Raw genomic sequence first — 12,500 nt, 5'->3', positions numbered from 1 at the left:
GTTTCACATTGACATTCTTCTTGCAGTGATGTTAGCAGACAATGGGTTTGTGTACACCTGGGGATCAGGCGATTCAGGTCGACTCGGGCATGGGAATGAAGCTATGGTGTCGCGCCCGACGCAAGTTTGGAGGACGATGAACAGCACGAGGAGCGAGGAACTAGGGCTTAGCTGTGAAGCAACACATGTTGCGTGCGGGGAAGCACATTCGATGGCGATGACAGTCGAAGGTGAAGAGAGATGCTCGAAGATGTTGAGAGAGTGATGTTTGAGATGATACCGATAGTGTGGTTGTGATAGTGATGCCGATGCCGATGTTGATGATGATAAGTACGATGATGATGATATGGAGGGGCAGGAGCAGGAGCAGGAAGGGCTCTGCTCAAGAATTTTGTTCTCTTCAACATTTTGTCCTCTTTCGTGTTGCAAATGTTCAGCGTTTCATATTTGCTAATCGAAGCTTTGCTCGTTGTCTTTTCTCATTTCTGTTTCATGTCATTGTTGACATTCATTTCATTACTTCTTTGATTCAGGTTTTCTTTACGTGTGGGGATGTATGGAGGGAGGGAGGCTCGGACTGATATCGGCTAAGGTGAAATGAGGACTATCTTATCTTCTATTTGTCTGTCTACTTTCCCTCTCTTGACCGATCCAAGTTGTACTTGAACTACTGATCTTCCTGGTTTGTCACTGTGATCGCGTTAGATTTGTGCATCATTCACGTTGTAAACTCTTTGCTTCTCAGGTGGATGGCGACTTCATCGCTGATGTTGATTGGAAATCTTACAACCTACAGGAGGTAATTGACAGATGCTGCATGGCTGTCAACAACAGCAACTCACTCGTTCTGTTCTAACTTCTCAATTATCTTTAATTCCCATCATCCAGCCCAAAGGAGAATTCTTGCATGTCCCGTTTCGGCTGGAAATTTCACCGTCAGAAAGGCAAGGCTTCTATTGAGACTGATTGTTTCTGCTGTGAACTTTCAGCGGATTTTTCTTGCTTCCTTCTCATTCAACTTTGATAGGGTTGTGGATGCGGCAGCAGGAGTGCGGCATAATACCATCATCACAAAAGATCGCGATGATGAGAATGAAGGAGCAGGCACAGACAATGATGTAGACTTGGAGCAAGGAGATGGGAACAAACAAGCGGGATGCACTTCTTTCTTGTATTGGTGGGGAGAAAACGTCGGGAACGAAGACAACCTTGTTGTTGTGGATGATAAAGACAAGGACGTTCGAAATCGAGATGAACGATTTTACGATGATGATGACGACGACGAGTTTTATCGACATGTTTCAGAGCGGACTGGTACAAACAATTATCAGTTGAGAGCGTTTACAATGTCCTTTCAGGGGAGCTGTTGGAACAGCAAGACAAGCTAAAACATCTCAAGGCTCCAACAAAAGTTTTCATTGGTTCTTCTTCATGCTTGCACGATAATTCAGCAATGACATCTCTATAAGATGCAGATGTGGCTACGGTTGCTGCGGGAGAGAGTTTTTCTTGCGCCATTACAGGTACAAACTTGATGAATTTCATTTTAATAACAACACCTTGTACATACAAAAACATTTCCTGAACATACATAAACATTTCCTGAACATACAAAAACATTTCCTGAACATACATAAACATTTCCTGAACATACATCACAGATGATGGGAAACTCTACACCTGGGGACTAGCGACATCTGGACAACTTGGATATCACGTACAAACATGACACCTCAACCTGTGCAATCGTTCCAATGCTTCACAGGCGCGAGCAGCGGACACAGACCAGCTGTTGTTCTCGGTAAGATATCTTGACCCGCATGCTCTCCCTGAACTCCCTCCTCCTTCCAGTCCAAACCACGTCGAGTCAGCATGCCCATGGACCTCTCCATTACGCATGTTTCCTGCGGCGCGCAGATCTGCTTCGCTGGTGAAGTCTACACTACTCTCCTCTCCCCATTCCCCTCCCCTCTCCTCTCCTCTCCTCTCCTCTCCTCTCCTCTCCTCCTCTCCTCCCTAGCTGATGCTTCACAGTTGGAACTCCATCGACGGATGCAGCACGAGCTGTGCTCGAGCGCAACCTGAGGTCTCTTCCTCCCTCGATTTCTTCTCCTTACCCTCCTCTCAGTACTACTCTTGAGGACAACGACAGAAGCCTCGCAATGGGCCGAGAGTTTGCGGCGCTTGCGATCTAATGGCCAGGAGAGCCTGCAGAGGTAGTGGTGAGCCGAAAACCAGAGCACGTAATGATTGCATTGTAGTGGGCATGAAAAGACATGCTGCCGATTAACGTGCGGCATGTTATGCGATGTCCCACAGAATCTCGTAAGCTTGAAAAAACAGCAAGCACGTGTATGTGCATGTGTCGATAACGCTTACTTGCATGATGTCAAGCGAGCATGTCAGAACTTTACACTGCGATCAAGCTATGGGGCAGGAGGACCGCACGAGGAGTTCCAACTCTAGGAAGTTTGACAAAGTGATCATGCAATCGGTATGCCTGACCACCAATAACACTTCCTGGCTTCGTTTGCACATTCCCTTCTCCTCTCCTCCTCCCTCTCTTCTCTTCTCTTCTCCCCCTTTTTCCCTCCTTCCTCCCGCGCACGCTTTACCTGCATTCTCGCGCTCGCTACCACCCCACCCATCAATGAACTTCTCAATCCCACCCCTTGGTCGTATGAAGTACCACCCACTGTACAGATCACCCCACATATATTACAATTCACCCTACCTTTTCAGCATATAATACCCACCTTAAACTATAAATTAATATCACCCTACCCTATTTTCTCCTCATGATTTTTCTACACCGGTGTCAACATTCCTCGAACCCCCTATTAGACTACGAATAGCCCCCTACAATAACCCCTACCCACCTAGTGACCACAAAAGTACCCCCCATTTCCTATCCGGGTTGCCCCCTCAGACTCAGACTAGCCCCCTGCTAGGCCCAAAACCGTAGGGGGTTGGCATAGCAAGTGGAAAGAAGGTGGGCGTGGACGGGGATGAGGGCAAATCGGGTCATAGAGGAGATGTGGGCTGGTCAAGCAAACATGAGGTATGGCGGAAGCGCTGCTGCTGGTGGTGATGATGACGACGACGATGACGACGACGACGACGACGATGATGATGATGATGATGATGATGATGATGATGATGATGACGACGACGACGACGACGACGACGACGACGACGACGATAAGGAGGAGGAGAAGGGGGGGGGGGGGGGGGGAAGCTGGAAGGAGGAGCGGGGAGGAGCGGGAAGGAGGAGGAAAGGGGAGCAGATTTCTGAGGATCGAGATAAAGATAGAGATCAGAGCATGGAGAACGTCAGCCAAAATACTTCTATTTGACTTGATTTCAACAGGTCCAACAGGAGGCCTGGAATCCTTCTGCTCGTGCCTGAAGACCTCGAAGGTACAGCGCAATGTGGCTTCGCGAACATGCAAGATGAGAGCTATCGCGTTCGGATATCAGAGAGGAGGATGCAAACTGCAAGGGCAAGATCAGAGACAGCAGGGTCAAGAAAACTCCATCTAGAGATGGAGAACGGTTTGATCGAGGTGCTAGGGGCGGAAATGAACGCAGTGAACAACAGACTGAAATCGAGTCAATCCGTTGAGAGCTTCGTGGAGGAGCTGGAAATTATTCTCGAGAGAGTCGCCAGCAACATGACTTCGAGAGTTCCGCCCCGTGCTGATACGATGATGGCGATTGTGGCCGAGATTGAGGAGATAGGATGGAACAGCGTGCATGATTTGCATCCTGATTTTAACAATGTCAAGTTTGCCGTGGAGGATGCGGCGAAGAGATCACATGTCGTCGAGGTGGACCTCAACATGTCCTACCCACACGACCCTCCAGTATGCCGAGGGGCAACACCGATTCCTTTCATCCTAAGGTAGGTGTTGGCTGTGTTGCAAGTCAAAAGATCGGGCAACCGTCCTGCTGCATCAGTAGATTACAAAGATTGTGGGCTGAGAGTGTTGAATGGCCAGGTGGAGGGACGGGTATACCTTGAGGAATGTCATCGAACAGTTTGAGGTGAACAAGAGCGAGATCAGATAACTCAGGGCTTTTCTGAGTGATATTGGTCTCTACAGGAGCATCTACATCAATTTCAGCTGCTATGGGATGTGCTGGACGATATTGATCAGCACTCTTGGGTACTAGAGCCAAGTACAACATCTTCCCATTGCGACATGAGTCGAGTGATCATACAGCTCAGGTGTTGCCACAAGGGACCTGGCGTCTCGGAGAATCGCGATAGGGAACCATTGTTCGATACAAGTGCGACAGTGTCATCAGCTGCGCTAACCTCTTATCTTGATGGTTGCAGGTTGACATACCCATCTTGAATCCTTTGAGTGTGCCTGAAGTTCGATTTCTCGGAGCTGATTCGGTGAGATGTCACAAGCTGCTTGTTTTGTCTCCTCATGCTTGATATCTAGGTCATCCTACCACTCAAAGACAAACTCAACCAGGTCCTTCCCTCGCAGCTCCTTTCAAATCCTCCCTTGACTTCCTCTGTTCCAAGACTTCCTCCCTCCCTCTCACTCGCTCACTCTTCGTCTCCCACTCCCTCTCTCTTTCCTTCTCTCTCTCGCTCTCTCTCTCACCTTTCAACCACTTTTTTCCTGACTTCTGTGCCCGCCTCCGTCTGATCACGTATCATCAGAGGCTTCTGCTTTGGGACATGAAAGTATTCGTGCTGCAAAACTTGCAGAACATCTTAGAGATCGAGTTCCCCACCAAGCAGGTCAGCCACCATCAAGACGTCCGTTGCCTGAATGGCTCTGATGGCAAACAAACAGACGGTGGTTGCGGAGGAGCTGAGCGTCGAGTGTGCAATCTGCTACACGTGGATGTTGCTTGTTACATGTTCCCTCGCTCAAGTCATACGTGCAGGTATCGGCTCGATGGAGAGATTCCCGACATCGTCTGTGACAACTCCAAATGTAACCCACCAGGTGCATCTAAGGGTTGACAGTTGACTCTTGCCTTGGCTACAGGCGCGCGTCCCTTTCATGCCGCCTGCCTCTACGAGTGGCTGCGGGTTCGGCGCCATGAGCTCAGCTCGGCATCAGCTGACATCTGGTGCAGGCCATCCCCACCAGCCGTCAAGCCTTCAACACGCTCTTCGGGTCCTGCACGTACTGCGGTAGCTTATGTTACAAGCCAACATTCCTCGCAAGGAGCTGACACGACAAAAATCCCTCTAGGCCATCCCATCTCCATCAGCCGCATCGCACGATTCCAGTGAGGCTCCGACTGAGAGGCAGGGAGTGACGACTATCTATCTCAACTACGACGGCGCGAAAGTCTTGGCCGTCTCTTCTTGTAACCATTTCTGTAAAAAAACATGTCAATGGCTGACAAACAACACTTTCTTAGTTCACCAGCCACTTCTCAAGGTTTTCCCTATCATATTTGCGCTGCTGTCTCAACCGCTCTAGTTTCCCCGTCAGAACAACCATGTCTTTCACGAACAGTGAGCACACCGTCTTTGCTCATTCCCTCCCCGCCCTTCATCTTCTTATCGTCTGTTCCGAGCATCAGTATGTCATGTCATGGAGGTCTCCTAACCCAACCTGAGCCAACTGTTGTGAAGACGTAGGTACGCTTTTCAACCCCTTTGTCCGCAATCAAGGCACCTGCAAGGCTCTCAGAAAGCTAGCAAGACGCACTATCACGTGTTGACCTGTTTGTATTTCTATTGCAAGCTTGATGGTTTTGCTCTCGGAGACAATCGCTCCCCGCAAGTTCACAACACCCTTGGGCTCTTCACTCTGAACATTGACATCAGCGTCAACATGCTCCTTGAGCTCGAGCTGCTCTCACTCGAGGGTTCTCAAAGTAGTAGAGCCTCAGATCGTGTATGGCACACCAACTGCCGCAGAGTCAGTCCACCCATGACGAGGAAGAGCAAACAGCTTGAGTTATCATTCTGACCGTCGCTGAAGTTGAGTGTTGGTAAGACCGCGCTTGCACAGCCAGCCATGCTTGATATCCGATGCACGTTTGACATCTTTCGCTCGCACTTGTGGGACCGACGCGTTCCCCCCCATTCCTGAACCACACCACCAATCAAGGACGAGAGAGGTCCTCAAAGAAGCAGTATGAGGGGCTCCACTCTGGGGAAACAAACATGACTTTCACCCTCGATAATGATAAATCTCTCTCCGTCAACAGACTCGTCGCACACGTTATACTCTCTCACTCTCTCTCTCTGAAAATATTTCTGGCATCACTTCACTTGGTTACCGCAATCTCGACCCATTTTCCCGCCTTTCCTCTGACCTCCCTTCCTCCCTTCCTGTCTTCCTCCTCTCTCCCTCATCGCATCCCCTCCTTGCCATCTTGCCGCAACCAGGCACGCCATATCTCGACTCTTCATACCTTCGGTCGGGGATCTTGGAAGGGGATTGAAGGGGGTAGAGCTTGGGGGTAGTTGAAAAACATACGGGTAGGGTTATCAAACAGTGAGGGTACTATGAATACAGAAAGGGTAGGGTTATGAATAACAATTTTGCCCTCACAATGGGGGGTGGGGACCATTGGTATGGGGAAATAGGGGGTGGGGTAAACTCCATATTTCTCCATGGGGGTAGGGTGCGAGGAATGTCTGCTCCACCAGGACGGTGGGGTCATTTGTGTACCTACCCCTGTAATGTGTACCCCCACCCCCATTACGAGACCTTATGGACCATCGTTTCACAAAGGGTTGTACTTTTGAGTACCCTACCAGGGTAATGCATGAAAAAATATATAAAAAGAACCCGTACACCAGATGAACGAACCCCTGACTATCACTACCCCACCGTTTCCATATACAGACTGTATCACCCCCACCCCCTCAATTCATATGATTTGATGCGTACCCGTCCAAAAGAGCTTACCATCACCACCCCCACCCCTATCACCCTCACCAGCGCCATGCCGCGCCTCTGCCGCGTCCTCGGCCGTCGGTCGATGGCCTTCGTTGCGAGTTCCCGAACTCTCAAGGACTTGGTGAAGAAGAGTGCTGAGTTCCCCCACATGGACGCGCTCAAGATGGCGACAGAAGATGCCGACCCTGTCTTGTGAGCCTCCCTTGCCCACTCGTAACCCCTCCTGAGCCTCCTCCACTGCTGCCTGAGCAGTTGGCTGTGTCGAGCTTGACGTTGCTGGGAGATTTTTGGTCTCTGAGGAGAGAAGTTGAAGAGACGTTGTCTTTGCGTGTATGCAACCTGCGGTGTGCCTGCTAAGAGAGGATAGTCTGAGAATTCCATTATCATTGATCTTTTTGTTACATTCCCCTTACATGTTCCGGTTGCTGAACAATCCTGCAAATTGAAAATGTGTGTGTATCATTTTCTATTGCTGCATTTCTCTTATCCTGCTTAAGATCTCGAGAAGAATTTGCATGCTCCCTTGATGACAGAAAATCGAAGTTCTTTGTTGCGATGTTGTGCGGATCGGCATGTTTTGCCTCCCGGCATCGCTTTGTTGAACAGGCTGGCTTGTCTCACTTGTGCACGTTGATCCTCTTCGGTGACGAGAACTGATCAAAGGGCTGCAGTTTCACTTACAAGGAACTCGACAAGCAAGTGAACGCGTTTGCTGAAGGCATTCATGAGGTCGGCTTCAAGCAGAGGCACTCCCTTGTTCTGTGGGGGCATGATTGTGCAGAGAACATCGTAGCACAGTTGGGGGCTAGCAAAGCTGGCGTGAGGGTGAGAGATGACTTGACTGAGGACGATGCTGATGTGTTGATGCAGGTCAAGTTTCTTGATGCCACCGCGACTGATGAGCAACTTATAACCAGTTTGGATGATGCAAGAATGCTCATAGTGTCTCCGTTTGTCCTTCCTGAAGAAGGGTCGCTGAAGAAGATTGAGGAACTCGTCCCTGAGATCAAGAAAAAGTACAGAGTGAACGACAACATCATTGAAAGCGCCAGGTTTCCGGCCTTGCGTTTCATCAACAACTTTGGGTTTGAGAGATACCCCGGAATGCTCAAGTTTTCTCATCTCATGCTCTACAAGAGGGACAGGACCAATTTCAGTGAAGACAAGTTTACAGAGGTGCAATACGTGGGCAATGACACAGTCCAGGAGTTCAATCTTCCATACATCGATTCCAATGTGAAGATGCCGGTCGTGCCTGAGGCGGAGGATGTCTGTTGAATGAATCGAATTTTCTTGATGGGGTGCCACGTAACTCTTGTTGTCTTGGAGGTCCAAGACGTGTATAAAGCACAAGTAGCAAACTTCAACTTCATCACATCCTTTCAGTCCTGCAGCATCCTCTGATCCCCTCCCTCTGTCAGCATCTGCCTCCGACTGCATTTTGGCCATCGTTTCCTACTCTTCTCTCTTCCCCAGCCACTAGACATGTCAGGCAATGTCACGTTTGTTATTATAATTGCTCCGAGCTAAAGTACGGCAGAGAAGAAAGCAAATGCCCTGCTTGCGTAGAAGAAACACACGAAGCTAAACAGTATCCACCTTCCGAACAAGAGCAGAGGTGCCATCGTGCTTGATATCGAAGTTTGCCTTCTTCTTTTCATCGGAAAGCACATGTCAGTACAACCCAACCAGATAAGACAGTGAGAGGCTGCGAAGCCGCTTACCCGAAGTTGTCGTTGTAGATCTTGGAGAGCGGAGCAGCAGTAAGACACGACAAGACAAGTGCTGGAGCAACCTCCTGCACCCTTGACATCTCTTCTTTGCTGTACTGTAGGAACGACAGCACGCCTAGCACGCCTGCTGCAACCAGCCATGTCCCTCTCAGAAAGAAATGTCCAACAAGGGCCAACAGTGCACCGTCGAGGAGTATCAAAAACAAGACTGCTGACTGGTTCTGTTGACCGAGATCATTCAGTGCAAGGATCGCATGCCCTGAAGCAGCTCCAGTGAAGAGGAGGGAGAAGAGGTCGCTGATGACGCCTTCAACATCTCCTCTCTTCACCACCTGCCGCACTCCAACCATGGACTGCACGAACGTTGCGACGAAGAGGGCCAGGACTAGGATCAGGAGGAACCTCAGAGAATCTTCTGGATTCTGAGAGTTTGATGCTTGCTGGAGAGTTGCCAAGGGCACCAGCGTCGAGAGAAAGCAGGTAGACCACCGACATTCATCAGATAGGACTGAGAGCAACGCAGAGACGGGCACAATGAATTGTTGAGACAACATTCAAGAAAGCTGCTTATTGCACAACCTCATCAAGTAATCATGCAGAGGAAAGATGCCATCTGTTGTTATGTTCCTGCGATGACAAGTGCAAGTGAAAGGACCTAGAGTATGCAGCAAGTCAGCATAACAGCACAGTAACCACACAAGATCGTTCAGTCATCTGCTCCAATCGCTCCCTCACACACACAAACACTCCTCCTCTCCCCTCGCCCTCATCTGTTCACATCCATGAGTTCACTTCCTCTTGCTCATTCCTTCCCAACGCCCTCTGCCCCCTCCCTCTCCTGCACCCACCTCCCTTGCTTGCCTCCCCTACATCTCCTACACGTCCTGCGGCCTCAGGGCAGTCTGATTTAACTAAATCTTCACTCTCAGTTCAAGTGGCCGTGGCCCGGACCGGCCCGGACCGGCGGCGGCCCGGGCCGCGCCGGCCCGGGTCACGGTCAGTACGGGCCGCGCCGCAGCGGCCTGCCTGTCATCGGATTGACTTCTTCAGTTCAAGGGGGGGTACTTTCTACTTGCAGAATTAGGGTGGGGGTACTTTTCATATCTCAGACTGGCCTTCCTTTCAACCCCTTTCTCCTAGGCAGAACTCCGGGGACCCGCGGTCTTAGACCACCCTACCCCCTAATTTCCTGGTTAATGTGGGGTAGAGCCATGTCACAGAGATAAAGAAAGGATATCCCATACGTGAAACGAGGTGGGGGTGAGTACTGAAGGGTGGTGAATTCAAAGGAGGGGTACCAGAGAATTGTGGTTATTTAAAAGGGGGTCCTCTTATGATACTTCGTGTAAAATAGGGGGTGGGGGTGAATAATTTAGGGGTATATCAAATTTGGGGGTGGGTGTCGGGTGGTACAAAAAGATTCACAATGCCGAAGGTGAAAGTTGGGTTTATTTTCTGTTCACGCGGTAGGGTGGGGGTATATGGACTATGGGTCAGGGTCCTCAAAATATATTTAAATTTCTCAATGACGGGTCAGTATGATAGGAAAAAAGAGGGTTACAGGGCAAAGTCCTTAACATATGGGGAAGTAGGGGTGGGGTAGTAATTTTGAGGGAAAGGGGTGGTAGGGACCTAAAGAATCATAATAAATCGCAATTTATAAATGTCATGTCGTCAGAAAGATAGGGTGGGGTAGTCATGAAGGGTGGGGTATGTTGAAAGCATGTGACACAGGGTACAAAGAGATAGATAAATCTTGGGTAAAGAGGGTGGGGTACATATTTTGTAAGGGGTGGACCGACTGTTGTTCCCGGCGGGATACCGGGTGGGGGTAGGTTAGCCATGGAGTGCGGGGAGGAATAGAAGGGAATGCAGGGAGATCGAGCGAAGGTTCTTGTGGCATGGTGAAGAATTAGAGTATCAAGTGATGACAAGATGCCAGATGAATGAAGAGCACAAGGAAATGTGTGGATAGAACAGATGGATGTAGCTTGGCTGTTGACAGAGTGTCAGCATTGGGTTTAGTGCGCAGTGTTTTAGGACACTACTGGCAGTGCAACGTGGTTGATCAATCCTTTGTTGCAGATGGCGACAGGCTGGCTATCAACAATGGCGAAGTCTACATGAAATCTCCTGACATGAACTCTACTGGATATGTGAAGCATCAAACTTGAGATTACATACATGCAGTTGTGGTGAACGCTTCGTACCAAGCATTGCTTTCGAGCAAAATCAACATCGACACGAATATCTGTTTAAATCAAGAAAGCAAACTAGCAAGGATGGATGTAGATATTGAGAGGTGATGCTCTTGTTGGATGCGCTCTGCTCACAGATGTGTTGAAATATAATCAGGTTGGTACGAGAGAGGGTGCTTGCTGAAACAAGCGCTCTGGAAGCAAAGTTTATGCTGTTCAGCTCGGTAACATCTCGTTCTGGGCAAAGTCATATCAGTGAAGTGGTTTGCTCAGATCTTCATCTCGATCATCGTAGTTCTCATCTTTCTGCTCCTGAGACAAGCAGCAGAGAAAAGATCACAGGTATGTGTCTCGACCTCCCGCACAGCAGGAGGTGATTCATTCCTCTCAGAACCAGGAGAAAGCGTCAGAGAAGACACCTCTCGAAGAAGAAATTGATCCTTCCAACAATGAGAACCTTCAACAGTTCCGAAATCTGAAGCAACTGATTCGAGATGAGATGGTTCTTTTGCCTTGTTATGCTATGCCTGTCGCTGATCGCGATCTTGGCAGATGATGTACGATGCTTCGAGATTTGATGACCAGTTCAATCAAGAATCTGATTCTCCGACCAACAACGCTGATCCTTCTCTTGTGTGGAGAAGAACGGGGTCTTTTGACATGTCGAACAACGTAAAGTTCAGCTAATAGCTATTCTCCTCGCGCTTACATGGGTGAAAACGCAGCGAAAACTTCCCAACGACATCTCACCATCGTCATCGAATGGCACCAGGTGATGATGGTGACCGGTAAATGTGCGACATGTTATCATGACATGCCCAAAGGCTTCCTCGACACGAAAGTGCTATCATGCCTACACAGCCGACGGGGCAAGATTTGGAAGGTGAACAATATTTATCTCATTGCATCACATTCAGTCGAAGTTCATCATCGCACACTCTATAGCTTGTCCTGTGCATGCTCCTCTTTCTTGCCTTCATCTTCATTCATTCTATGATCTCGATGCTTCCTTGACTTAAATCTTCTTAATCGACTTCACATCAGATTCTGTACAGCCTCCGAACCCGGCTCGTCCCTTTGTTCCTCCCTTGAAACTGTCTCGCATCGAGAACAAGTAAGAAGCGTTAATACTATGCCCTGCACTGTTTTCTTCAACTTTCCATCCCCTCACCCTCCTTCCTCCTCCCCTTCTCGCTCCAGCTTCTTACCTGTATCCTTTCTCGCCTCTCCCTCCCTCCTCCTCTCCCTTCCGTCTTTCTCGACCCTGCTGCTTCCTCCCTTCTCTCATTCTCCCTTCGTGACTTACTCTTCTGCTTGCTTGTCTCATCCTCATCCTCCTTGTCAGTCGCCCTAAACCTTTCTTGGAATCTGCTGCCTTTCGCTCCCAAGGCAACTTGGTAGGCACAACTCGCACGCAATTACCCTGCTCATCTTCCTCCTCCCACACCACCTGAACCTGCCTCCTTTCCTCCTTTTCTTTGCTTCATCCTCCCCTTCTACTTTCTCCCCTTCTACTTCATCCTCCCCCTCGACTTCTTCGTCCTTGTACTTCCTCCTCCCAACTCGTGGCTCTCCTCTTCGCTCCTCCTCTCCTCATCATCTTCTTCCATTGCCTCCTACTTCCTGCTCACTTTTTGTAAGATGGTCAACACATGGGAAGCTGGAAGGGAACCCCC

General features: G+C 49.4%; 6 protein-coding genes across 6 annotated transcripts in view; 4 read left to right on the top strand and 2 right to left on the bottom strand.

The window, feature by feature from the left end:
- The window catches only part of GUITHDRAFT_143540 (hypothetical protein), a gene marked incomplete at both ends in the record, with an annotated part of 6,477 nt that extends 4,282 nt beyond the window's left edge, over positions 1-2,195 (top strand). The window contains 10 exons of the mRNA XM_005826258.1: positions 27-230; positions 534-592; positions 746-799; positions 990-1,314; positions 1,476-1,523; positions 1,662-1,717; positions 1,766-1,801; positions 1,852-1,930; positions 2,035-2,086; positions 2,129-2,195. Of these exons, the coding sequence (XP_005826315.1) occupies positions 27-230; positions 534-592; positions 746-799; positions 990-1,314; positions 1,476-1,523; positions 1,662-1,717; positions 1,766-1,801; positions 1,852-1,930; positions 2,035-2,086; positions 2,129-2,195 (980 nt within the window). The remainder of the gene's footprint in view (positions 1-26; positions 231-533; positions 593-745; positions 800-989; positions 1,315-1,475; positions 1,524-1,661; positions 1,718-1,765; positions 1,802-1,851; positions 1,931-2,034; positions 2,087-2,128) is intronic.
- Positions 2,196-3,446: 1,251 nt separating this feature from the next.
- Positions 3,447-5,205, top strand: GUITHDRAFT_143539 (hypothetical protein; the record flags this gene model as incomplete). The annotated part of the gene is made up of 11 exons (XM_005826257.1): positions 3,447-3,904; positions 4,002-4,047; positions 4,107-4,182; positions 4,232-4,293; positions 4,343-4,405; positions 4,455-4,487; positions 4,682-4,762; positions 4,818-4,864; positions 4,912-4,973; positions 5,016-5,059; positions 5,107-5,205. 11 exons carry the CDS (start codon positions 3,447-3,449, stop codon positions 5,203-5,205), a joined length of 1,071 nt encoding a protein of 356 aa, XP_005826314.1.
- A 103-nt stretch (positions 5,206-5,308) lies between these two features.
- On the bottom strand, positions 5,309-6,071 carry GUITHDRAFT_114534 (hypothetical protein; the record flags this gene model as incomplete). The annotated part of the gene is made up of 7 exons (XM_005826256.1): positions 5,309-5,353; positions 5,403-5,455; positions 5,505-5,546; positions 5,595-5,657; positions 5,705-5,792; positions 5,845-5,893; positions 5,956-6,071. The coding sequence occupies 7 exons, from the start codon at positions 6,069-6,071 to the stop codon at positions 5,309-5,311; spliced, it is 456 nt and encodes a 151-aa protein (XP_005826313.1).
- An 850-nt stretch (positions 6,072-6,921) lies between these two features.
- Positions 6,922-8,251, top strand: GUITHDRAFT_164967 (hypothetical protein). The gene is made up of 3 exons (XM_005826255.1): positions 6,922-7,085; positions 7,565-7,718; positions 7,764-8,251. Exons 1-3 carry the CDS (start codon positions 6,940-6,942, stop codon positions 8,169-8,171), a joined length of 708 nt encoding a protein of 235 aa, XP_005826312.1. The 5' UTR covers positions 6,922-6,939; the 3' UTR covers positions 8,172-8,251.
- Positions 8,252-8,613: 362 nt separating this feature from the next.
- Positions 8,614-9,180, bottom strand: GUITHDRAFT_114532 (hypothetical protein; the record flags this gene model as incomplete). The annotated part of the gene is made up of 1 exon (XM_005826254.1): positions 8,614-9,180. The coding sequence occupies one exon, from the start codon at positions 9,178-9,180 to the stop codon at positions 8,614-8,616; it is 567 nt and encodes a 188-aa protein (XP_005826311.1).
- Positions 9,181-10,908: 1,728 nt separating this feature from the next.
- GUITHDRAFT_114531 (hypothetical protein) lies at positions 10,909-11,942 on the top strand (the record flags this gene model as incomplete). The annotated part of the gene is made up of 8 exons (XM_005826253.1): positions 10,909-10,928; positions 10,982-11,048; positions 11,098-11,166; positions 11,216-11,326; positions 11,377-11,496; positions 11,550-11,596; positions 11,649-11,707; positions 11,869-11,942. 8 exons carry the CDS (start codon positions 10,909-10,911, stop codon positions 11,940-11,942), a joined length of 567 nt encoding a protein of 188 aa, XP_005826310.1.
- Between the last annotated feature and the right edge of the window lie 558 nt (positions 11,943-12,500).

This window comes from Guillardia theta, assembly GCF_000315625.1.
Source record: "Guillardia theta CCMP2712 unplaced genomic scaffold GUITHscaffold_76, whole genome shotgun sequence".
Taxonomy (NCBI): Eukaryota; class Cryptophyceae; order Pyrenomonadales; family Geminigeraceae; genus Guillardia; species Guillardia theta.
The sequence above is the reverse complement of the archived record's forward strand: the minus strand, read 5'-3'. Positions and strand labels throughout refer to the sequence as shown.

Bases quoted from the DNA above. Each gene is read 5' to 3' on its own strand.
- GUITHDRAFT_164967 (XM_005826255.1), top strand. From the start codon at position 6,940: ATGCCGCGCCTCTGCCGCGTCCTCGGCCGTCGGTCGATGGCCTTCGTT. The intron at 7,086-7,564 runs GTGAGCCTCCCT...AAAGGGCTGCAG, and splicing joins GAAGATGCCGACCCTGTCTT to TTTCACTTACAAGGAACTCG. The intron at 7,719-7,763 runs GTGAGAGATGAC...GTGTTGATGCAG, and splicing joins CTAGCAAAGCTGGCGTGAGG to GTCAAGTTTCTTGATGCCAC.